The sequence below is a fragment of the Eschrichtius robustus genome, chromosome 1, assembly GCF_028021215.1.
Source record: "Eschrichtius robustus isolate mEscRob2 chromosome 1, mEscRob2.pri, whole genome shotgun sequence".
Taxonomy (NCBI): Eukaryota; Metazoa; Chordata; class Mammalia; order Artiodactyla; family Eschrichtiidae; genus Eschrichtius; species Eschrichtius robustus.
In genome coordinates this window covers 73558902-73582638 of record NC_090824.1, presented here as the reverse complement: position 1 = coordinate 73582638, position 23737 = coordinate 73558902, and the positions used below count along the sequence as shown (strand labels likewise).

Below are 23737 nucleotides of genomic sequence, written 5' to 3'. Positions count from 1 at the left end.
AGTCGCCAGGGGAATGTGCGCCAACGCCAGCCTTCAGGGCCTTCCAGATGCTGGGAGGACGGGGAGGGACCTCCAGGAAAATACACAAAGTGGGGTGAGAGGGGGGAGCGGCAGGCTGGGCAGGAGCTGAGCCAGACACATGGAGAAGCGCTGCCCAGGATCAAAGGAAATATGACATTTGAAAAGAATGTGCACGTCTGCTTGTGCTGCGGAGGCGGGCAGGGCGGGGGCGGCGTGTGTGAGATCAGGGGCTGGAGCGGGGTCGAGGTCTCTACCCCTGCCCTTCTCGCCTCCGCTTCCCACGTTCCTCTGCCCGCCTCTTAGGTGGAGGCTGGCCGGACGTTTCAGGATGTTCCTCGCTCTCCCTCCCCGTGGGTCTCTCCTTCCTTTATTTCCGAGATGAAGCTGGAAGGGAAATGTAACCTGAGGAGACCAACCGAAGGGGAAAAAAAAGAAAAGAAAAAAAAAAAAAAATCAAACCAGGCCGCCTCCCCGCTTGGCCTCGGAACATTCTTCCCTGCCCGCCCGCCTGGCTTCTTCTCCCCGCCCCTCCGGCGTCTGGGCCCTGGGCTCGCCGCCGGCGCAGCTCCGCACGTCACTGGTGTCCCCCGGGGCTGGGGGGGTCCCCAGGGCGGGCCAGAGGAAGGACGGGAGGGAAGGGAGGGGAGCTGCATCGGCCACAGCGGAGCTCGGGCCGGCCGGGCCGGGCCAGCCCTCCCCTCTTTCCCGGCCCCGCCGAGCCTGTTTCTCATTAGAGTAACGGGCGCGGTCCCACCCCGGCTGCGGAGTGTTTGTAAACGTCTGACCCGAGGGCCGTCGCTTAACCCTTTAGATGCGGGGCTGGGGCGCCGCTGGGGGCGCGGCCCTGAGCCGGAGGGATTTAGATTAAAGATAGCTGCGGCTTGTTAGACAGGTTTGTAGCCTACGGTCTGCTAGGCGGAATGGTACCCGCCTCCCACCTCCCACCTCCCGCCCCCCGCCCCAGTCCGGCGTCCAAGTAACTAATCTCGATCTAAATCCCTCTCACACGACAGGGCCCCACCATGCCTGCCCTTCCTAGAAACTCCAGTCCGAGTCTTCCTTCCTCCTCCCGCCCAGGTGACAGGTGTCCAACGCTGGGGCCCACAAGGTCGCTGGGCTGCGGGGCTCTGGTAAAGCTGGTCAGGATTATCAGGAGAGCTGGAGCGGGTTGCCATCGGATGCGAGATTCATTCCAGCCTACGGTTCTAGGGAGGAGGGAGCCGACTTCCCTAAGGGGCTAATTAATGGCCCCTCTGGGCGGCTGAGACTAGGGCAGCGGTAAAGTCCGGCCTGGATCCTCGCCCATCAGGAGCCGTGGACCTTTGAACAGTGACCCAAGACCACTAAATGTTCTTCATTTTGGGGGGAGGGGGAGAGATGACCGGTGGAGGGCCTGATTCGGCAGGTCAAAGGCTTCCAGAAGGCCTAGGCAGAGCGGCCTTAGGCTAGGGTCTTCAAAGGAATGGCCTTCTCCTCTTCAGAGCAGCCTGGAGCCATTCTGCACCCCAGAGCCTGGCCGGCCTTAGGCTTGGAGGAAAAGGGGAGGAGAAGTGGTCCTTCCTTGCTAGTTGCTGGCTGCACAGTTCTTCAGAAAGTGTCTTCCATGGGCCCTCTACACTTTGGGCCCAGGATGTGTCCCCTTTAAGGCGCTCGGACCCGGAGCCCCTGAACTTAGACTAAGTTGGGGATTGTGGTGGTAGTGCTCCGTGCGGGGAAATGATTGTCACAACTGCTGGCCAATAGGCATCATTATGGTCCTACCACGCTTGAGAGACCGTTTTCCAATTCAGTTTTGTTCTTTTTTTTTTTTTTTTTTTTTTTGAGGGGGAGGGACTGGAGAGAGAGGAGAGAGAGAGAGAGGGAGGGAGGAAGGGAGGGAGGGAGGGAGGGAGTAAGGGGGGGGACAAGGGGCGCGTGGTTTTCCCATCTCATCCCTGGAGGAGGGGCTGGAGCATCCCGGGCAGCCAATCAGAGACAGGCTGGGGGGGCACTTTGAAGAAGTTTGGGGAAAAAAGTTTGGAAAAGTTTCTATAATAACGAGGGGGCGTCCGGAGGGAGGCGGCAGCGGCGGAGGAGGGGGCGTCTCAGAGAAGGGAGGGAGGGAGCCACGGGTCAAGATACTGCAGCCTCCTGAGATCCCCCCTCCCACCCAGACCGGGACCTGGGGGCTCTGGCCGGATCCATGGGGGCAGCAAGCTGCGAGGATGAGGAGCTGGAATTTAAGCTGGTGTTCGGGGAGGAAAAGGAGGCCCCCCCGCTGGGCGCGGGGGGGTCGGGGGAAGGTCAGTGCGGGGCTGGGAAGGGGTCTTGGGGTCCGTGAGGGAAGGGCGCAGGGATCTTGAGTCTGGGGACTTTCGGGCAGAGAGCCTGGGGTGTGAAATGAGGGGCTCAGAGGTTGAGGGGAGGTGCGGGGCTCGGGGGTCTGCGGAGGTGAGGCTGGGGACCCGGCACCACTTTCTCCTTTTTAGGTCGTGACTGGGGTGGGGGTGGGGGGGTGCCGTTGGCTGCGCGCCGCCTCTCGGCTGGGCTGTCACTGGGATGCGGGGCGGGAGGGAACAGCGGTCCCGAGAGCCCCGGGCTCTGCCAGGGAAAGGGGAGATTGGGCTCCGGAGCTTGCCCCTCGGGGACCGAGCCCTGGGCCCGCAGACGGGACGCCAGGGGCTGGGGGCGCTCTCAGGCCCAGCCGGGGCGCCCCTCCCCCTCCCCCTCCCCCGTCTGGCCGCAATGAGAGGCAGATGGCGGGGATTGAGCCGGGGGCGGAGGCCGCCGCTCGCACGGAATACGCGCAGCCCGCGCCACCCCCTCCCTCGCCCGGCCGGCGCGCGGCACCCCTCCGCTGCACCCCCGCCCCCAGATTGGGGGGAGTGAGGGAGGAGCCACCTTCCCTTGTCATCACAGCCCTGGAGCCCCCCTTCCCCTGGCCACCGTTGCGATGGCAACTGGGGCTCCTGCCAGCGCCGTTTGGGGGTTTGGGAACCGCTGCTAATTGGGTTCATGTGTGAGTCGCCCCCAGCTCAGCCCAATGCTTCCTTAAACACGCCTCCGGGCCCAGCTCCAGCCCCTCTCGACCCGCCTCCCTTACCTTGAGACCCGCCCCGTCTGGTACCCCAGGTCCCAGGGCCAGGAGCTCAGAGTGTGAGGTTCTCTGAGTAGGAAAAGACCTGACACGTCTGGCTCCATCTCCTCCACCTTCCCAAGGCCAACTTTGCTTTTGTCTTTGTGGCTCTGAAGGGCATCTCCGAGACCTCTCTTTGCTGAGGAGGGGGCAGCATACCAGCCTTTGGAGGCTGCCCGCTCAAGGAACCTAGACATCTCACCTGCTTCTCTCTCTCCCCGTCTCCTGTGACATCCCTCTCTCTGTCCCCTTCCCTTCCCATTTTGACAGAACTGGACTCAGAGGACACCCCACCATGCTGCCGTCTGGGCCTGGGGGAGCCCCCTCCCTATGGCGCTGCCCCTATTGGCATTCCCCGGCCTCCACCCCCTCGGCCTGGCATGCACTCCCCACCACCCCGCCCGGCCCCCTCACCTGGCACTTGGGAGAGCCAGCCAGCCCGGTCAGTGAGGCTGGGGGGGCCGGGAGGGGGCTCCGGGGGGGCTGGGGGAGGCCGTGTTCTTGAGTGTCCCAGCATCCGCATCACCTCTATCTCTCCCACTCCTGACCCGCCAGCTGCGCTGGAGGACAACCCAGATGCCTGGGGGGAAGGCTCCCCCAGGGATTACCCCCCACCGGAAGGCTTTGGAGGCTACCGAGAGGCAGGGGGCCAGGGCGGGGGCCCCTTCTTCAGCCCGAGCCCTGGCAGCAGCAGCCTGTCTTCCTGGAGCTTCTTCTCAGATGCCTCCGACGAGGCAGCCTTGTATGCAGCCTGTGACGAGGTGGAGTCTGAGCTAAATGAGGCGGCCTCCCGCTTTGGCCTGGGCTCCCCACTGCCCTCACCCCGGGCCTCCCCTAGGCCGTGGACCCCCGATGACCCCTGGAGCCTGTATGGTCCGAGCCCTGGAGGCCGGGGTCCAGAGGATAGCTGGCTACTCCTCAGCGCTCCTGGGCCCACCCCAGCTTCCCCACGACCTGCCTCTCCATGTGGCAAGCGGCGCTATTCCAGCTCGGGAACCCCATCTTCGGCCTCCCCAGCTCTGTCCCGCCGAGGCAGCCTAGGGGAGGAGGGGCCTGAGCCACCTCCACCACCCCCATTGCCTCTGGTCCGGGACCCTGGCTCCCCTGGCCCCTTTGACTATGCGGGGGCCCCACCAGCCGAGAGCATCCCCCAGAAGACCCGGAGGACTTCCAGCGAGCAGGCGGTGGCCCTGCCTCGGTCTGAGGAGCCTGCCCCGTGCAATGGGAAGCTGCCTTCAGGAGTAGAGGAGGCCGGGGCTCCTCCCGGGGGTCCTCGGAAGGAGGTGGCCGGCATGGACTACCTGGCGGTGCCTTCCCCACTGGCTTGGTCCAAGGCCCGGATTGGGGGACACAGCCCCATCTTCAGGTGAGGGTCGTGTCTGACACCACTGCTGTCTCCAGTCATCTCACCCAGGGAGCAGGAGGGTCAAGGGATGGGTTTGAAAAAAGGTCCTAGTTCTGTGCCCTTGGCATTTCCAAAGAGAATCTGCTACCAGCTTGGCTGCTGGCAAACTACTCAGTTTTAGGGAGAATTTTAAAAACGCACCCCCTTTGGACAGATGATTTGCAAAAGGACAGTCACTCCCTGTGGATCAATTAGAAAAAGCCCCTCCAGCCCCAGAAGGACCATGTGGGTAAAGGAGGAATTCCTCTAGGGTGTCCTCCACCCCCAGCTCTGTGCTGGAACATGGGCTGGATTTCAGCCCTACAATGGGCAGCAGGAAGTCTCCCTTCTCTAACTGAATTTCTAGGGCCTGACTTGTGGCTTAAAAGTATACCTGCTAAATTTGAATAAAGTAGCATGTATTTGCAAGTCAAAGAATTCATATTAAACCAAGCAGTTCTTGCTGTTTTTCTACACCTTTCACCCTCAAAGAACCTTGTCCATTTCAATAATCCTAAACCTTGGATGTCAGATCAAGCTGGCTCCATCCAGAAAAGTTTCCCTTAGTTGTTTCCAGACATTGCCAAGTATCACCTGGGGGCAGTTACCAGTTGAGACTCCCTGGCCTAGGGTATCTGGGTGCTCACTACAGGAAAGTTGCAGATCCGTAACCCCCAGGTCTCTGGAACCCACCTGTCCAGCCCCAGCTAGTGGAAAGGGCGCTGGCCTGGGAACGGATGTGCTCAGTCCCGGCTCTGTCAGTTGCTGGCTTGCCCACTTGCCCTCTACGTTCTACCCTCAGTTTCTTTATTCGGGGTTAACAAATTAACAAAGGGGTTAATTTCTGAGAACTTTTCTGGTCTGAAGTTGTGCTTCTTCTTTCTTTTTTTTTTTTTTAAATGTGGGATCTTAGTTCCCCGACCAGGGATCAAACCCATGACCCCTGCAGTGGAACGGCAGAGTCCTAACCACTGGACCACCAGGGAAGTCCCTGAAGTTGTGCTTCTTTACTTGACTCTTCCTATCCAGGCCTGGGGGTTAAACTGGGCTTGGGGTTCCTCTGTATCCAGACCCTGTGTTCAGAGCTGGGAAGAAGGGAGTCTCAGTCCTGGTGCCCATTTACATACCCTCATCTCAAGGGGCTCTGAGGGGTCTGTCCCCCATCTCCCCTGCTTCTGGACTTGTGGACTGTTTTACTTCGGCTATAATTTTCTTTCTCCCATACCCACCGCCGCTTCCTCCCTCACATCCTGGGGAGCTGGGACCCAGGGCTGCCCTGACTGGGGTGTGAGGCTGCGGGTGATCAGTGCTCTTCTCTCTGTCTCTGTCCAGGACTTCTGCCCTCCCCCCGCTGGACTGGCCTCTGCCCAGCCAGTATGAGCAGCTGGAGCTGAGGATCGAGGTGCAGCCCAGAGCCCACCACCGGGCCCACTATGAGACAGAGGGCAGCCGGGGAGCTGTCAAAGCTGCCCCTGGTGGTCACCCCATTGTCAAGGTAAGGGGCAGAAGCCAGGCCTGGTAGCCTCTCTCCTCTCCAGTCCCAGATCCCTACACATGGGCTCCAGCTGTGCAGACCCATGGCACTGCCCTTTCCCACACTCCCTCTCAGCAATGACCCTGCAGGCGGCCTGGGGGAGGGACTGGTGTTGGGGGAGGAAGGGTGCACTTCAAGGACCCGGATGTACTTTCTACTCGTCTGTCCCTCCACCCGCGCTCCACTCATCCCATGGGACACCAGCCTTATGTCTGCTCTGGAAAATGGTGGCCTGCCAGATCTGGGGGAGGGGTCAGGCTGAGGCCAAAGTTCACTGGGAGTTAGGTTGTCTCTGTTGAGTTGGGCCAGTCTCCCTTGGAAGATTTTCCCCTTTGCCCAGCCCAGTTTGGGCCTCATTCCAAGAATAACACTGTGAACTCCAGGCCACGTTTTCGACACAACTGGTGGAGAAACTAGTGCCCAATCCCCCCTGGAAATCCCTTCCAGGATATCCTTTATCTTTCACTCCTCTCCAGGGGTGGACTGAAAACTTAGGGATGGATGAAGGATGGGACAGTGGGGATTTCAATTGGGTGGCCTTTGCCTCCCTCTGCCAGCTCCTAGGCTACAGTGAGAAGCCACTGACCCTACAGATGTTCATTGGCACCGCAGATGAGAGGAACCTGCGACCTCACGCCTTCTATCAGGTGCACCGTATCACGGGCAAGATGGTGGCCACGGCCAGCTACGAAGCTGTAGTCAGTGGTACCAAGGTGTTGGAGATGACCCTGCTTCCTGAGAACAACATGGCAGCCAAGTAGGTTCCCACTCCACTTCTCTTTATTCTTCGGGCTTGAGGACTAGCCTTTTCCATGGGGTCTAAGCTAGGTCCACTCTTCCTCTCCCCAGAAGAGTTAGACATCATCCCTAGGAGGTGTCAGGTGTTCTCACCATCTAAAGAGGACTTTGGGGCTGGGGAGCACTCTGGAGAGGCCACCTCTGGGTTCAAATAGCCCCCCGTAGTCTCCCAGAGAAGGTCATTTAGGGCTTTGGATGGAGGGTGATTCTGGCATCAGCTGGGAGGGCTTGCCTTCCATTCTTTGGCTTCAGCATTGACTGTGCCGGAATCCTGAAGCTTCGGAATTCAGACATTGAGCTGCGGAAGGGTGAGACGGACATCGGGCGCAAGAACACACGCGTGCGGCTGGTATTCAGGGTACACGTGCCCCAAGGCAGCGGGAAGGTCATCTCGGTGCAGACAGCATCGGTGCCCATCGAGTGCTGTGAGCAAAGAAGCCCTGTAGCATCTCTCTGTCTCTGGCTAACTTCTTGTCTGTGTGTCTGTCTGCCCATCTCCTCTGCAGAATGTGCGGTGCCCTGCTGGTCCTGGGGACACCTGTAAAGGACCCAGCCCTTATTTCTATCATGGATGGGCTGGGGGAAGTGTTCTACTTTGCCCCTGCTGCGGATTGTGCCTCTGGGTTGGACCAGAGCAACCCTGTCCTCCATCTGCCCCTGGGTATCCCCCATGTATTTGTTTGCATAGCTCTAAGGCCTACCCTGTTCATCTCTCTCTTTCTGCCCAGGAGTGGTTCCTTACATGGTCTGTGTGACCCCAGGGAGACCATTGTTTTTCTTGCGTGTCTGCTTCTGAGGAGGGCTCCTCCAGGGCCCTGTGACAGTTATTCTAGGGAGGGTTGGGGCACAGGAGGCTGTCCTCTCCATACCAGCCAGCCAGGCCTTTCCTGCACTGCTCTGCAGCCCAGCGCTCAGCTCAGGAGCTGCCCCAGGTGGAGGCCTACAGCCCCAGTGCCTGCTCCGTGACGGGAGGGGAGGAACTAGTGCTGACCGGCTCCAACTTCCTGCCAGACTCCAAGGTGGTGTTCATCGAGAGGGGCCCTGGTGAGTATCTGTGGGGAGGGGGGGAAGGCAGGCAGGAAGAGCTTGGAACGAGAGGGTGAACGATCTCTGGCACTGCCTCTAAACTAGCAAGTTGAGCCTCAATTTCCTTATCTGTAAAATGGGGCAGATAGACTGCCCGTCCTGTTTTACTGTCTCCTTCCCATGCGTACTCTAGGCATCTGAAACGCTCAGGATGGCAAATAAATGTAAGAAATACACATTCTTTTATTGAGGAGTCAGCTTTGAACTAATTTACCCCCATGTGGCTGGGGAAGGTGAGAAGGGAAGAGGTGACCTATACCCTCACAGCTGGACCCTGAGCCCCTCCTGAGTTATGGGGCTGGCAGCACAGCTCTGATTACAGGAGGCTGTGAGGTGCCCCAGAATAGAGCTGCCGGGGTGGAGAAGGGAAGACTGAGGGGCCCAGGTATACTCACCAACCTGAGACCTCTGCTCTCCCCAACCCTGCCCACCCAAAGCCCCAGCCCCATCCTCGAGTTTAGCGCCCTAGGACCATATCAGAGCAGAGTCAGAGGTTCTAGGTCATGAGACTTGGGGTCTCATAGCCTCCCTTCAAGCTGAGACCCTTTCTGACCCTTGAACTTCTTTCCAGCTCTGTCATGGGAGGGGACATTTACAGTTGGGTGAGAGGGCTCAAGAGTTGTTTCTAGTCCCTGGACTGGCCCTGCCATTTCTCTTGGCCTCAGCTTGTGGCTCTAGATCTTGGAGACAGTTTTAAACCCTGCCTGTTCTGTTCGGTTGAGTAAACATGCAGTGGGCTCCTCTGTGAGCTAGGCCTTGTCAGGACCTTCTGAGTCTGGCCTTGGCTCCAGCAGGAGGGGAAATGGCAGAGGCCTGGGCACGGGGCAAGGGGTAGGGGCCGTGCGGCTGGGCTGGAGCTCCCTGTTCTTCCTGCACAGATGGAAAGCTGCAATGGGAGGAGGAGGCCACAGTGAACCGGTCGCAGAGCAATGAGGTACCCGTGTTACTAGGGTCCCCCCTGGGGGTGGGGGCGGGGTGGGAGAAGTCAGGAAATTCTCAGCCGGCCCCCTTGCGCTTGAGAGTGGACTCCAGAAGCTACCTGTTCTTTTCTAGAGGAGGCAACCTGGCCACTCTGGAAGCAGGGACACCTCTAGGGAATGAACTTTGCTCCTTTGTAAATGGAAAAAGCCAGGAGGTGGAGTTAGGGTACTGGGAAGGGCTGGGCTGAGCTTAGATCCCTGAGGGCTCCCTGCCTCATCCTCTGCTCTCCCCCAGGTGACGCTGACCCTGACCATCCCTGAGTACAGCAACAAGCGGGTGTCCCGGCCAGTCCAGGTCTACTTTTACGTCTCCAACGGGCGGAGGAAGCGCAGTCCTACCCAGAGTTTCAAGTTCCTGCCTGGTGCGCTCTGGAACAGCCCATGGTGGGGGGATGCGGATGTGGGGACCGATGCAGGGGCACAGGGATGCAGTGCCCCATGGTGAGGGATCAAGGGAGGGATGAGACCTAGGGATGAAGAGATGGTTGGAGAGTGTGTGGCGGGGAGACTGCCAGCCCTCTCACCAGCGTGTCCTCCTCCTTCCCATCCGCCCAGTGATCTTCAAGGAAGAGCCTCTACCAGACGCATCTCTCCGGGGCTTCCCTTCAGCATCGGGCCCCCATTTTGGCTCTGACATGGACTTCTCACCACCCAGGCCCCCCTACCCCTCCTATCCCCATGAAGACCCTGCTTATGAAACTCCTTACCTGTCAGAAGGCTTCAGCTATGGCACGCCCCCTCTGTACCCCCAGACGGGGCCCCCACCATCCTACAGACCTGGCCCGCGGATGTTCCCTGAGACTGGGGGTACCACAGGTTGTGCCCGCCCACCTCCAGTCTCATTCCTTCCCCGGCCCTTCCCTAGTGACCCCTATGGAGGACGGGGCTCCCCCTTTCCCCTGGGGCTGCCGTTCCCTCCTCCAGCCCCCTTCCGGCCTCCACTGCCTTCATCCCCACCACTTGAAGGCCCCTTCACTCCTCAGAGCAGTGTTCACCCCCCACCTGCTGAGGGATACAATGAGGTAGGGCCAAGCTATGGCCCTGGGGAGGGGGCTCCGGAGCAGGAGAAATCCAGGGGTGGCTACAGCAGCGGCTTCCGAGACAGTGTCCCTATCCAGGGTATCACGCTGGAGGAAGGTGGGTGTGGGACCAGGCGCTGCGAGTGTGAGTGTGTGCAAGAGATTGCTCTGCATGTTTGCTGAGGGCTGGAGCTTGGCTTCCCAGAGGTTGGGCCTCCGTGGTCCCTCAGGGCCAGTTGGAGGGCCTAAGGAGGCCAGGGCTTGGTGCGTGTGGCCAGTTGAATCCAGTTGAATTCTGAAGGGGGCACGGAGTACCTGCCTAACCTTTCTCCTGCCTCGGCCCTTGGCCCCAGATCACAAAATCTCAGGGCTAGAAGTACTTGCAAGATCATTCAATCTAGCTCCCTCAATTTGCAGATTCAGGCAGTGAATTTCAGAGAGGGACAGTGGCTTGCTGGTGTCCCAGTCAAGCATGTTTTCCCTTGCCTCAGCTTCCCCCTAAACCTGGTGACAGTGGTCTGGATTGGTGATGAGGAGCCTTCCTATTTCGCCTCTCTTTCCTCCCACTGGCTACACCCACCTCCGGCCCTGCTGACAGCGATTGCCCTGACACTGCAGGCCAAGCCAGCAGGAAGGGGCTGCATGGGGGCCTGAGAACCCACGTGGATGAAGTTCAGCAAGATTTGATTGAGAGCAGGTGTCAGGACACAGTGGGGAAACTGAGGCCCAGTGGTAGAGAAGCCAGTGCAGGAGGAGCCTGGAGGCATCCTAGACGGAGGCCTGCCTGGAATGGATTGGGGGTCTCTGGAAAAGGAGGCGACCTGCCCCTTGCCCAGTCTCTCAACTGCCCCTCCTTTACAGTGAGTGAGATCATTGGCCGAGACCTGAGTGGCTTCCCTGCACCTCCTGGAGAAGAGCCTCCCGCCTGAACCATCGCCTGGCCCCCGCTCCCCCCTGCCCTGCCCACTTTCCCTTCATCCTGGGATGGCGGTTCCAGAGGCTTGGGGGCCAATCTGGTTCCTCTTTCCCCAGTTTCTTGCCTCCTCTCCCCTGCCCTCCCTTCCCTCCCCTGGCTGAGGTGTGGCCCCCGGGGCCTGGTGCTGCCTTGGAGGGCTGGGGGCGGGAGAGTGTGGAGGACTGGGATTGGGGTGGACCCTGGGTGGGGACTGGGAGTGAGGACTGGAGGACTGCTGGAGTGAAGGCCGTGTCTAGACTGTGTACAGACCACGGTGCTGGGAGGCTGGGACAGGGTGATGGGTAATAAACTGCTCGCTGACTAGTGTTTCAGGCTCCAAAACTCTTTGGAGAGAGAGATGGGGCAGCTTACTCTAGCCCTGGCCAGAGGAGGCTTAGAACCTGGAAAGGGATGGGATGTGGCTGGGAAGATTGCATCCCAAAGAGTATCAGTGCAAGGGGGTGGGGAGGGTTTGGAGGGTCCCAGAGGCTCCCTAACTGGGGTGAGGTCGGGAGCCAGGGTTTGTAGACCTCTCCTCCCTGGGGATTCAGATTCCTTTAGGAGCTTTGGGAAAATCTGTGTATTTTCAAGTTACTTTCTCTTGCCACCACCAAGATGATTCTGATTCATGGCCAAGGTCAGGAAACACCAGTCTAGTCCCTCTCCCTCATTTACAAAGGAGGACTCTGTGGCTCAGAGAGGGAAAGGGGCTTGCCCTATGTCACACAGCTAATCAATAGCAGGTTGAACGCTGCACTCCTGGGCTCCTGCCCCCAGCCCACCCTCAAATATCCTAACCCATGGAGGTCAGGCCCCTGAAGCTTATCTCCCTGGAGCAGGGTAGGAGATGAGGGAGGGCTGGCGTGGGTCCATCCACACTCTGGATTCTCCAACCTTTGGGGTCTGTGAAGACATTCTGGAAAGATCTATGTTTCAGAGGTAGACTGCAAGAAGCCAAGCAGCTCCCCAGATGCCCTGACATTGCCTGAGCTCCGGCCTTTCCCACAGGTATACCCACATATCACCACTGACAGGCCCGGCCTGGAAACCTGGTTTGCCCCATGTCTTGACAGCCTAGGGGGCCAAGTCCCCAGTGGGTTGGGGAGAGCCTGGCATACAGCAGGCACTGAGTACCACTAGCCCAGCTGCAGGGGGCCATACCCCAAAGATATTCCGGGTGTTAGTACTTGGGAGACTTGCCTCATCTCAAGGCTGGTATGTCCAGTGCATCTAGGCAGGCCTGGCAAGTGCCCATGTGTTCCGCTGTGGGTGTGACAGAAGCTGGCTCTGGAATGGAGGACAGGAGAACCAGGATGACCCCTGGTCTTGTCACTGCTGCTTTGCAATGAATTTCCTTTATCTTCCTGAACACAAACTACTGCGAACCAGCCTGATATCAGGTGATTGGCTCACTGGGCCATGGCTGCTTCTCAAAGGTACCCACCCACAGCAGGAGGGACCCAGGGCACACGTATCCTGGCCAGCACCCTTCAGCTCCCCCTCCAAGATCTCTGACAGGCGGCGAGTCAGCCTCTGTGAATGAAAAGCTATAGTGATGGGGACTCGCTGCCTCCCAGGGCAGACCCTTTCACTCTCTGCCATAGCACTGCCACTCATTCATTGCCAGGCATTTATTGAGCAGCTACTAAGTGCCAGCCAGTGCGTCCTGGAGGACCTCATAGCCTCATGGGGTGACAGTAAGTAAACACACATTATAACTCAACAATTCAACTCAGTAAATGTTTCTTGTACAGATTGTATGTCAGGTCTTGGGCGGGGGGAGTAAACAAGTTTAACATGGGGTACAGAAGGAGCAGAGCACAGGGGCACTCCATCCAGCTGTGGGGGTCAGAGGGAACTTCAGGGGGTGACTTCTAGACTGGGATCTGAAGCATGCCTGGGAACTGACTGGGCTGAGAGTAGGGGAAGGGCAGGCCAGGCAGAGCCACCAGATGGGCCATGTCTTGGAGGACAGAGGCAAACAGGGAGGGCCAGCAGATCGAGGGCTTGGCATGCTCGTGGGACTGGTGAAGTTCTGGAAGTGGGGGGGCTGTGAGTGGGGACCAGAGAGGGAAGCAGGGGCTGGATTCTGAGGGGCCTTATAGCCATGCTAGGAAGCTTAGTTATCCAAGGATAATGGGCGCTTTCCCACTAGATGGTAGGGCTTAAGCTGGGATTGATACAATAGATTTGCCTCACAGTTCTTCCTTGGGCAGAGCTTCCATCTGCTTCCCTGTGACTGCTCTGCCAGCACATTGTTCTGCCCTCTGGGCCCATACTTCACATGCCTAACCCCTCTTCCCATTAGAATCCTGAGGTGGGTGGGTCAACTCCCATGGTCATTGTCTCTTCCCAGGTTCCTACAGACATCCAGCTCCCTGAGGCTGGAGTTGGGAGAGGGAAGAGAAGGAAGCTGGATCTTCAGTTGGTGCCAGAAAAGACTTTCTTGGCCACGGTTTCTCAAAGTGTGGTCTGAGGATCACTTGCATTTGAGTCATTAGGGAGGTTTTTTGGTTTTATTTTATTTTGTTTTATTTTATTGTTTGTTTTTGTTTTTAAATACAGATTTCTAGGCAACCCCTGACCTGCTCAATTGTATTCTCTGGGGGCAGGCCTAGGTTTCTGCATTTTAAACAGCACCCTAGGTCAGTGGTCCCCAACCCCCTGGCCGTGGACCGCTACCAGTTCGTGTCCTATTAGGAACTGGGCCATACAGCAGGAGGTGAGCAGCGGGCGGGCGGGCGAGCGAGCGAAGCTTCATCTGCCGGCCGCTCCCCATCTCTCCCCATCACTTGCTCACTGCCTGAACCACCCGCCTCCGTGCCCATCCATAGAAAAATTGTCTTCCATGAAACTGGTCCCTGGTGCCAAAAAGGTTGGGAACCGCTGCCTTAGGTGATTCTCCGGCACAGGAAAGTTTGAGAACCAGAGTCATCTGTCAATTAAGGGTCATTCCTTCCCACTCCAGACTCTAAAACAGCTCCCTGCCCCCTTCTCATAGATGTAGTCTGGGCTGCTCTGGGTGGAAGGTCACCTGGAAAAGTATACTTAAGGGAGGGGAAAGGCACACACTTTCCTGACATTGCAGCTCACCTCTCCCCTCACCTCGGCTCTGTCTTGCTCCATGGACAATCTGAGATGGTCTCGGGGCAGCCTGGAGCTCCGGTGCAGGAGCAGCTGCCCCGGAACTTTTGAGTCTTCTTCTCTGGCTGGATCTCTGGACCTCTAAGACACCTGGGGAGGGCACACTGGGTAGCCTTCCAGGTGGGTTTGGGCTCTGCCTGGAGCAGTTCTGGGATGCCTTGGTGCACCCCCTGCCAGACTTTCTAAGTGTCGGGAAGAAGGCTGCAGAGAAGTGGCATCTCATGTACCTCCTGGAAACTCCAGATGTGGGAAGTGCGCAGGGGTTTGGTGCTTTTTTGGGAGCTGGTTTTAGTGGCCTCAGCATCTGGTTGCTTCCACAAAACATCCCAAGAAAAGAAAAGGGAAAAAAAAGGAGTTGGGGAAGGAACCTCTAAACTATAAGAGACTTAAGGACATATCAACAGTTTGGCTATTCCTTATAACATTAAGCATAGACTTGCCATGTGATACCACCAGCGATCTCTCCCCTACATATTGACCCTGGTGAATAAAAAATTATGTCCACACAAAAACCTGTTCCCAAATGTTTATAGCAGTTTTATTCATAATCAACCCAAACTGGAAACAACCAAGATGTTCTTCAGTAGGTGAACAGATTAACCGTAGTACATCCAAGCAGTGGAATACTACGTGGCAATAAAAATTAATGGAATATTGATTCATGCAACAATATAAATAAATATTAAATGCACTTTGTTAAGTGAAAGAAGCCAGACTCAAGTGGCTACATTTTGTGTGATTGTATTTACATGGCATTCTGGAAGAGGCACAGTGGTAGAGACACAAAACAGATCAGTGGTTGCAGGGGGGAATGCTTAGAGAACAAGGAGTAGTTGACTGCAAAGGGATAGCACATGGGAATTTTCAGGGTGATGGAACTGTTTTTTGTGATCTCACGGTGGTGAATACATGACTCTGTGCCACTGTCAAAATCTATAGAACTCTACACAGATGGAAATTAATTATGCACAAATTTTTAAAGAGTCATTCAATCCTAGGATAGAATGCAAAGTGTAATTTATGAATCTAAATGTATTATGAATATATATGGAAAAGGTGGTGGTGGGTGGGAAGGAGCTAAAATCAGTAATTTGGGGAAACAATGTTTTGACTGGGTACTGTAAGGCTAAAGACAAAAGGAATCATACGTACAGATTATAGTTGGTAAATTTGTTACAGGTTAATGATTCTGAGGCTACTTAACCTATATACTAGTGTTGAACAGTAAGTAGGTAAATTGTAGTGAGGTATTCTCACTGTCAGAGAAAGAAGGGGTTGTTTATCACGGTGTGGGCTGGAAGGCTAGGAGAAACCCTGTGGTGCTGGATTCAAGTTGAAGACATCAGTATGAACTCATGCTCGTTTTACATATATCTATATCTATGTCTATATCTACATAATATTATATATATATAATATTATAGAATATATAATAGAGCTATATAAATATATAGATAGATCTATAATCCATAGATATCTGTTTTATATAAATATATATAAAATACACGCACATACACAAATAGATACAGAGATAAATATAGATATGGTGTGTATAGGGGTTAATATACATTACATATATTTGTTAGCTTTGTCTGCTAAGAGAGCCTAAAAGGAGTGGCACCCCATTATCAATGAAGACACCTAGCATCCAGATGTTGGCTTCTAAAAACCATTCTCCAATAAAAGGAACCAGGGTTCCTTGGAAAAATGGCTAATTCTAGAGCTGGGGCAGGGGAAATACAAGGTAATTCTGGAGCAACTTGCATTACCAGAAAGTAAGTGCAAAAAAAGGGGGGGGGGGATGCATATCAAAAAGACACAAGAGGCAACTCAAAAGATGTTCCAATGGCCAAAGCTGAAACAATATGAGCAATGTAATAAATAATGATAATATTAGATTATAATTCAAAGAATAAAATAAATCTCTGTAAGTCCACACTGCTACAATAAATGATTGAATAAATAACTAACTGGGGGAGAGGGACACATCTTTACAGAAGAATTCCTGTTAATAAATGTAGAAGGAATGAGGGAACTAGAAAATCTACTATGGTAGATGGTCTCCTATGAGACCATCATAGTAATAATTGCTACAGGCAAGATCCATTGATGAATGCTAAAATCAGTAGGTAAAACTTTAAGGAAGAACAGGATATTTGCAAAGCCTCAAAGTATCTGCTCCAAAATTAGCCCTACTAATTACTGTGAGGGTTTTAATGAACTGTCCCAAATTCTTTGATACCCCTTGCTCTAGAAGATGGAGCTTAATTCCTTTTGTCTTGAAAGTGGTCTGGACTTAGTGACTTGCTTCTAACAAATAGAATATGGAAACAGGAAAATTAGCAACTTTACAGTAGAGAAACAGGCAAACACCACCTTAACCAAGCGATCAAGGTTAACATCACCAGCAATAAGTCATTTGATATCAGGTGTCCCCTGATATGATGCATTAAGAATCTCACATAAGCTCTGTGATATCCTTCCCCCAAACCCATAACCTCAGTTTATTCATAAGAAAGCAACAAATAAACAACACTTGGCAAACATTCTACAAAATATATAACCACGAATCTTGAAAAGGGTTGAGATGTTTATTTTTGTTATAAGGAAAAACACAAGCATATTTATGTACTGATGCCAGTGAGGGAGTGAAGCTGAAGCTCTAGTAGGGGGAGGGGCAATCCGTTCCAAAGCTCCGTGATTTGTAACTTTTGGAGACACAGCCTCTTCACCTACTGCTCTCAGGCCCTGCATCCATTTGGATGTGTCACAGGCACTTTGGATGCACTTTCCACCGTGCAATAAATTCCTGGTTTCTTCCCTTCCCTCCATCTAGGCAGTTGCTGTTTGTGTCCTTGTCCAGGCTGGAGAATCTGAAGAAAAGAGACCCCTTCCTTCCCAGCAGGACCTAGCTGAGTTTCAATCACGCTTGGCTGTGTCCTGGGGTAGGTGGTAGTCCCTCCCTCCAGAGTGCCCCAGGAGTGAACAGCGCCTGGGTTATCACCCAGGAGTGCTAGGAAGGTGACAGACACCAGGGGGCAGCAGTAACAAGGTGAAGGGTGGGGTGGGCAGGTGGGAGGAGGAGGAAGGTTAAGAAAAGCAAGACCCTGTTCCTGCTCCTGTGAACTTCACATCCCATATCCTCTTCTGCAATTTCACACACCACCCCTTGAAGATCGGTTCCCCCTTCTCAGGATTATCAGTCATGTGGCCCCTAGTAATCATAGATTTATTTTTAGGGAGCTTTCCCTGTCTCCTCTACTAGATTGTAAGATCCTAAAGACAAGGGTCAGTGTTTATAACTCTTTGTCTCTCCTTGTGCAGTGAATAATAAAAGCTGCCATTTTTTTGTGATATGTATTAGGGGCATGCTTTATGTGTTTTAACTCCAAGTTTTCTGCAACCCCAAACCAAGGCTCAGAAATATGTGCTAAGAACAGCAGCAACAGAAGTAGATAACACTTGGGTAGAGCTCACTCTGATCCAAGCGCCTTATCAAGCCCTTTGCAAAGCCCATCTCATTTAATCCTCTCCCAACAATCCTGGGGAGTTGTTCCTATTACTCTTTCCCTTTTCATAGATGAGGAAACTGAAGCACAGAGGGCTTAAGTAATGCTAGGAGTCGCACAGCTCCGCAGGGACACAGCTGGGATTCTAAGGCTATCTCTTAACTCCAGGTCAAGCAATCTTTTCCACGGTACTGCAGCCAATTCCTTATCACATGGGTGAAATCAGACGAAAAGTAAACATGCAGGGTTGCCTTCAAATGAGGCAGAGAGACAGTCCAGAGATTGAACTTCAGACTTGGAATCGAAGGCCCTGGGATTCATGCTCCCGTTTGGATATCGCTCACTTCTTAAGTAGTAAAATGCAGGGATTGGGCTGGTCCAAACAGTGTCTGAGGTCGCTTCCAATTCTAATGTGCCAGGGGTTTATGTAACAAATGGCAGCATGCAGAGGAGACTGCAGAAGGTGACCTTCCTTCTCAAGGTTGCTAGATAAAATACAGGATGTCCAAGCGCCCAGTCCCTCCCTGATAGGGTGGAGTGGAGATGGCTATACGGGCTGGGTGTCTGTACGGATGAGGGGCAGAACTTGTTTTGAGCTCCCACTGTGCCCCCTCCCCCTCCATTCTTAGGCCCTTTAAGGATGTTGCTCAGTCTCAGAGAAGTCTCCTTTGTACCTTGTCCCTCATGGTGGCAACAGGCAGAGGAAGAAAGCTGGCCAAGGCCTTGGCCTGCCCTCGTACTTGGCCAGCCCCCCATGCCCTGGCTGTGCAGAAGAAGCCATAGTACTTGGATTTAACCAGGCGTTGAAACATTTTATTACCCTTGACATGAGTGAAGATATAGAGCATGAAATGTTTTTCCAAGGCAGAGGAGATTAAGTTCCAATTCCATTTTAGGTTGTTTTGGTATTATTTTCTCCATCCTGAAAATTTTAGCACTTCCTAACTTAGCACCCCATTGGCTACTGACCACAGTCTCACCTGGTTTTGGGGTCTCCCAGTTTCGGGTGGCTCTGGCTACGCTCCACCTCCTGTCTCCATCAAGACTCCTCATTTTTTCTCTAAGGTTGTAGTCGGTCAGGGTGACCTCTTGTTCTCCCAAACGTAACACTGTCACCAAAATTTGCTCTGGCTTCATTGCTCATCAGCCATCCCAAATTCCATTCTATTATGCAATTTGCATTACTAATTCATTATCTAACAATCACTCTTTTTGTAAGGAATATAGAACTGCAGGGAAAAGTGTTGGTCTCTGCTGGGATTGAAAAGGCATGTACAGCAAAGACCTGTCCTCATAGATACTGCAGCTGTGCAGGAGTTTGCCACATAGCTGTATTTATTGTTCTCAAAGCAATGATTAAATAGTATCAGGTAATGGTAGGCACTGAGGACATCAAGATTGATAAGATATGATTCCTGTCTTCCAGGGGTTCACATTTACGAAATCACTAACTGGTGACTGAGGTGTTTGTTTGGTTGGCATGGTGCTTTAATAATTCTGCCTGTTTATTGCTGTGTAACAAACCACCCCTACTTAGTGGCTTAAAACAATGATGCCTTACTTTTCCTGGCGATCCTGTGGTTTACCCTGGTAGTTCTTCTGCTGGTCTCACCTGGGCACCGTTAGGCAGCTACATCAGTCAGCAGTTCAGCTGGTTGGTCCTAGGTGGCCTCACTCCCATGTCTGAGGCCTCAGCTGGGATGCCTGGAGTGGCTGGGGTGACTTTGCTTCTTTCTGACCACACTTGGGGTCTCATCCTCCTTCAGGCGATCCTGAGCTCTTTTATGTGATGGCAGAGCATTCCCAGGGGGTGAAAGCCAGAGTCTCAAGGCCCCTTGAGGTCTTGGCTCACATTGCAAATGTCACTCTCACTGCGTCCTATTGGTCACCTCAAGACACAAGGCTGGGCCAGAATCAGTGGGGTGGGGTGGAGGAATAGACTCCATCTCTGATGGGAGGAGCAGCAAGGTGCCATGGCAAAGGGGGTGCATATAGGGATGAGAGGAATGTGTGGCCATGTTTTGCAGTCTACCACAGTTGCCAAAATAAAAAAAATTCTATTTCACATAAAGATCAGGTTTACTATTTTTTTTTTCTTGAAAAATAGGGCGATTTGGGCTTCCCTGGTGGTCCAGTGGTTAAGACTCTGCTCTTCCACTGCAGGGGGTGCGGGTTCCATCCCTGGTCAGGGAACTAAGATCCCATGTGCCGCACAGCAGAAAGGGGAGATTTGGCAGCAAGTTGCTAGAGCTGAGTACCTACTGGCCCATTTAGACTAGACATTCCATCTCCAGCTCATCAGAGCCCCCATCACGCTCTATTGCTTATCCCAGGCTCTGCTCAGCCCGTAGGTCTCCTGCTGACCACTGTTTGTGACTGCTGTCTTCTAGAATTTTAGGCGATAACCCTGGAAGACGGGTATGTGATGAGGTCAAATGCATCCTATAGATCATTCGATTACTTGCCGCGGTGGGGAGACCTGAGGCATTATAAAGTGGAGCACAAATTTTTTTTTTTTTTTTTACTAAAAATAGTTTAAATGTTGAAGCTAGTTGTGTTAGTTAGTTCCCTGTGGCTGCCTTGAAAGATTACCACCAACTGAGTGGCTTAAAACAACAGAAATTTATTCTTTTACAGTTCTGGAGGCCAGAAGTCCAATATCAGGGTGTCAGCAGGGCCATGCTCTTCTGAAGGCTCTAGGGAAGAATCTTTCCTTGCCTCTCCCAGCTGCTGGTGGTTCCCGGTGATCCTTGGCTTGTTCCCCACTTGCATCACTCCAATCTCTCTCTGTCTCCATCTTCATATGGTCTTCTCCTCCATGTGTCTCCTCTCACTCCTCTGAGAGTGTCTCTGTGTGTCCTCTCCTCTTCTTACAAGGACACCAGCCATTAGATTCAGAGCCCACTCTAATCCAGTATGACCTCATCTTAATTGATGACGTCTGCAAATAATTTCAGACGTCATTTCCAAATAATATCATATTCGGAGGTTCCAGGTAGGCATGAATTTTGGTGGGACACTATTCAACCCACTACACTAGTGAATAATTCTTCTTGATGAAACAGAGCATCTTTACGTTTATGCCTATAAAAACTGCCACTCACACTCACCTGCATTCTAATATACCTTATTGCGTGAGAGACCAGTAGCATTGTAACTAGGAATTTTGCACAACTGTGGTCATACTCAGAGAGTATATCTGGCATGTGAATTCTCCAGGGTGGGAGGAAGAAGAACGAGAAGGGGAAGGTTGGAAACAGCTGGTAAAGATAGTGAGTGCTACTTGGTCAAAGAAGAGGTTGGAATGGCCAAGAGAGTCTTCAGAAGGAAGTGGGAAGTAGTATTTGATTGAGACCTCAGATTGTAGATAGGGTTTTGATGGGTAGAGAGGAAGTGAAAGAACAGCATGGACAAAACTTCAGAGAGTCTGTGACATATCTGTGCAAAGTGAATGGATCGGTATGGTATGAATGTTGTAAAGGTGAACAGTGAATTTGGGGGTAGAGGGGTATCAGACTGGGCTGAGAGATTAGTCTTGCAGGCTGAGTAGAACCATGGTGTTCAAATCATATGCACTGATTATATCTCATATTTTAGACTTCCTTTAAGATTTCCTATGAGCAGTAGTAATAGCAACAACACTAAGAGCTAATGATTATCAAGTGTTTATTTCATACTCTAGTAAGCACTTTGTGTGTTTTATCTCATTTAATACCCCACAATCTCCCGTCTCCTTGACCAGGTAGTATTATCATCCTCTCTTTAAAGATGAAGAAATTGGGATTCTTCAAGCTAGAATGTCATCTCTGGGCTACAGAAATCAGAGCCTATGCTTTTAATCACTATATTCTACTGTCATCACCAAATGGGTTCCACAGATAAGAATATTGGAAAATCACTGGTAGAGAGTTACTGAAAATGTCTGAGCAAACTCATGCCACAGAGAAAGTGGTATTCTTCCGTTACCTGGGGAATCTGGATTCTGAGTCAAATCAGGGGTGAAGGTGGGGGGGATGGTCTGGTGACCAGCAGACTACTTTAAAGGTCATTGCAGTAGCCTGGGCAAATGCAGTCTGCGGCATCTAAACCAAATAAATCTCAGAAGATAAGGACACATTCATGGGTCAGAGAAGAAGAAGCAGTGAATGAATTGTTTGTGCAAAACACTAACCTAAGAATGCCACTTCCTTCTTAGAAAGCGCTTAGGCTCCCTCCTGCCCGCAGCTGTGAGTCTCAGTGTTATTACATTGTTATATATATATTTTAAAATAGGGCCCTAATGTAAACTATCGACTTTGGCTGGCAATGATGTGTCAATGTTGATTCATCTATTGTTACAAAAGTACCATGTGGGATGTTGATAGTGAGGCAGGCGGTGCATATGTGAAGAGAGGAGACGTGGGAACGCTGTACTTTCCACTCAACTTTGCTAAGAGCCTAAAACTGCTCTAAAAATAAAGTCTATATGTACAAAATAAGGGGGAGTGGTAATTTCTGAGGTCAGTTTAGGGAACACGGGTAAATAAAGTTAATTAAAAACAACCTGCAGGACTTTTAGTTCTCCTTTAGTTTCATAACATTTAATACAGTTACAATGAAATCATTATGTCTTTTTTATGTTGTTTTATGTTTTTTTTATGTTGTTGTTGTTGTTCATCTCTAGAAACAGGTTCCATGAGAGCAGGGACCGTGATCACTGATGTACCTCCAGCACCCAGAACACAGTTTGGCACATGGTAGGCACTCAATACTTACTGGTTGAAGAAAAGAGAAATCAGTCTACAAGACTTGATGATTGATGGGATGGGAGAGGCCAGGGACTGGGAGGTGGTCATAGCTTCAGAGTGGTTTTTTTTTTTTTTAATTTTATTTATTTATTTATTTATTTATGGCTCTGTGGGGTCTTCATTTCTGTGCGATGGCTTTCTCTAGTTGCAGCAAGCGGGGGCTACTCTTCATTGCGGTGCGCGGGCCTCTCACTATCGCGGCCTCTCTTGTTGCAGAGCACAGGCTCCAGACGCGTAGGCTCAGTAGTTGTGGCTCACGGGCCCAGTTGCTCCGCGGCATGTGGGATCTTCCCAGACCAGGGCTCGAACCCGTGTCCCCTGCATTGGCAGGCAGATTCTCAACCACTGCGCCACCAGGGAAGCCCAGAGTGGTTTTAATTAGTCATAGCCTTGTTAGAGACCCCGTCTCAAAGCTCCCCACAGCCTACCCTGCTTTGCTTGACTTGTGATGGCCTCTGACCGCTGGAGTCCCACTTGACCAGCTGTGCCCCCCGCCATCAGTGGCCTCCAGGCAAGTCTGCATTTGCCCCAGCACACACTGTGCTGTTTCCACCGCCAGACCTCCAGCCTCTCCACAGCTACTCACCCTAAAAATCCTTCCACCCAGCCTCAAAGCCATAGCCTCACACCCACAGAGCTCTTGGTATTTTGCAACAATTACCAGAAGTGCACCAGTGTCTCATGGCCATAAACATGGGGAAAACGTGGTAGCCACCAGCGTCCACCGGTGTCCCCGGGACGCTAGGGAGCAGATCCCCATGAGCCCCGCCCCGGCCTTGTTGTAGGAAGGGCTGGAAACATGCCAGGATCAAGGCAGGCAGAAATCGCCGTATCTGGAATGATGTCGGAGACAGAGACTCTCTTTGCCAGCTCAAGCCAAGATAAACAGTAATCCTAAAATCTTAGGGATGATCTCTGTTTCAGAAGTGAGTTTGAGAGCGAGATGTCCGTTAGAACATTCTTAATAACAGAAGGAAGATCCTCCTCCTTAGGTAGTGATATATTTGTATAACAACAGGTATGCCTTCATCCAGTTAATATTAAAAAATTATAAAGGCAGTGCCTGCTCATTAAAAAATATTTTAAAATATTGAAAAGAGGTAATGGACTCTGAAGCAGAAAGTGGAAATTTTCTCCAGTACTGCCTACCTGCCCTCACCCACCCTCATTTTAAAATTATGCTCTATGTTTTGTTTCGCAGCCTGTGCCGTGCTCCCCGACTTTGAGGAACTGGTCAATCATCTACCTCATTATTTTTATTGGCCACATAATTTTCCATGGTTTGAGTGCACCATAATTCTGGACAACAATCTAAGCAAGCACAGCCTTTAGTGTAGCAATTCTGTTTCTAGGAGTCTGTCCCACAGAAATACCAGCACCCGCTGAAATGTTGTATTACCTGAGT

The 23737-nt window shown here is 52.5% G+C and overlaps 1 protein-coding gene across 3 annotated transcripts; it reads left to right on the top strand.

The window, feature by feature from the left end:
• Window positions 1-2088: 2088 nt before the first annotated feature.
• Window positions 2089-11219, top strand: NFATC4 (nuclear factor of activated T cells 4). Of its 3 annotated transcripts, XM_068546959.1 has the most exons (10): window positions 2089-2303; window positions 3407-4502; window positions 5853-6015; window positions 6612-6811; window positions 7105-7277; window positions 7756-7896; window positions 8817-8872; window positions 9154-9280; window positions 9474-10055; window positions 10799-11219. In XM_068546959.1, exons 1-10 carry the CDS (start codon window positions 2204-2206, stop codon window positions 10864-10866), a joined length of 2706 nt encoding a protein of 901 aa, XP_068403060.1. In that variant the 5' UTR covers window positions 2089-2203; the 3' UTR covers window positions 10867-11219. The 3 variants fall into 3 exon arrangements, with proteins under 3 accessions (XP_068403060.1, XP_068403069.1, XP_068403079.1); XM_068546968.1 differs by lacking the exon at window positions 9474-10055; XM_068546978.1 differs by lacking the exon at window positions 2089-2303 and having other exon boundaries at window positions 3410-4502; window positions 9474-9734.
• Window positions 11220-23737: the final 12518 nt, after the last annotated feature.

Coding starts and splice junctions, on each gene's coding strand:
- NFATC4 (XM_068546959.1), top strand. CDS start 2,204: ATGGGGGCAGCAAGCTGCGAGGATGAGGAGCTGGAATTTAAGCTGGTG. Junction 7,278..7,755: donor ATCGGTGCCCATCGAGTGCT/GTGAGCAAAGAA, acceptor ACTGCTCTGCAG/CCCAGCGCTCAGCTCAGGAG. Junction 7,897..8,816: donor GTTCATCGAGAGGGGCCCTG/GTGAGTATCTGT, acceptor CTTCCTGCACAG/ATGGAAAGCTGCAATGGGAG.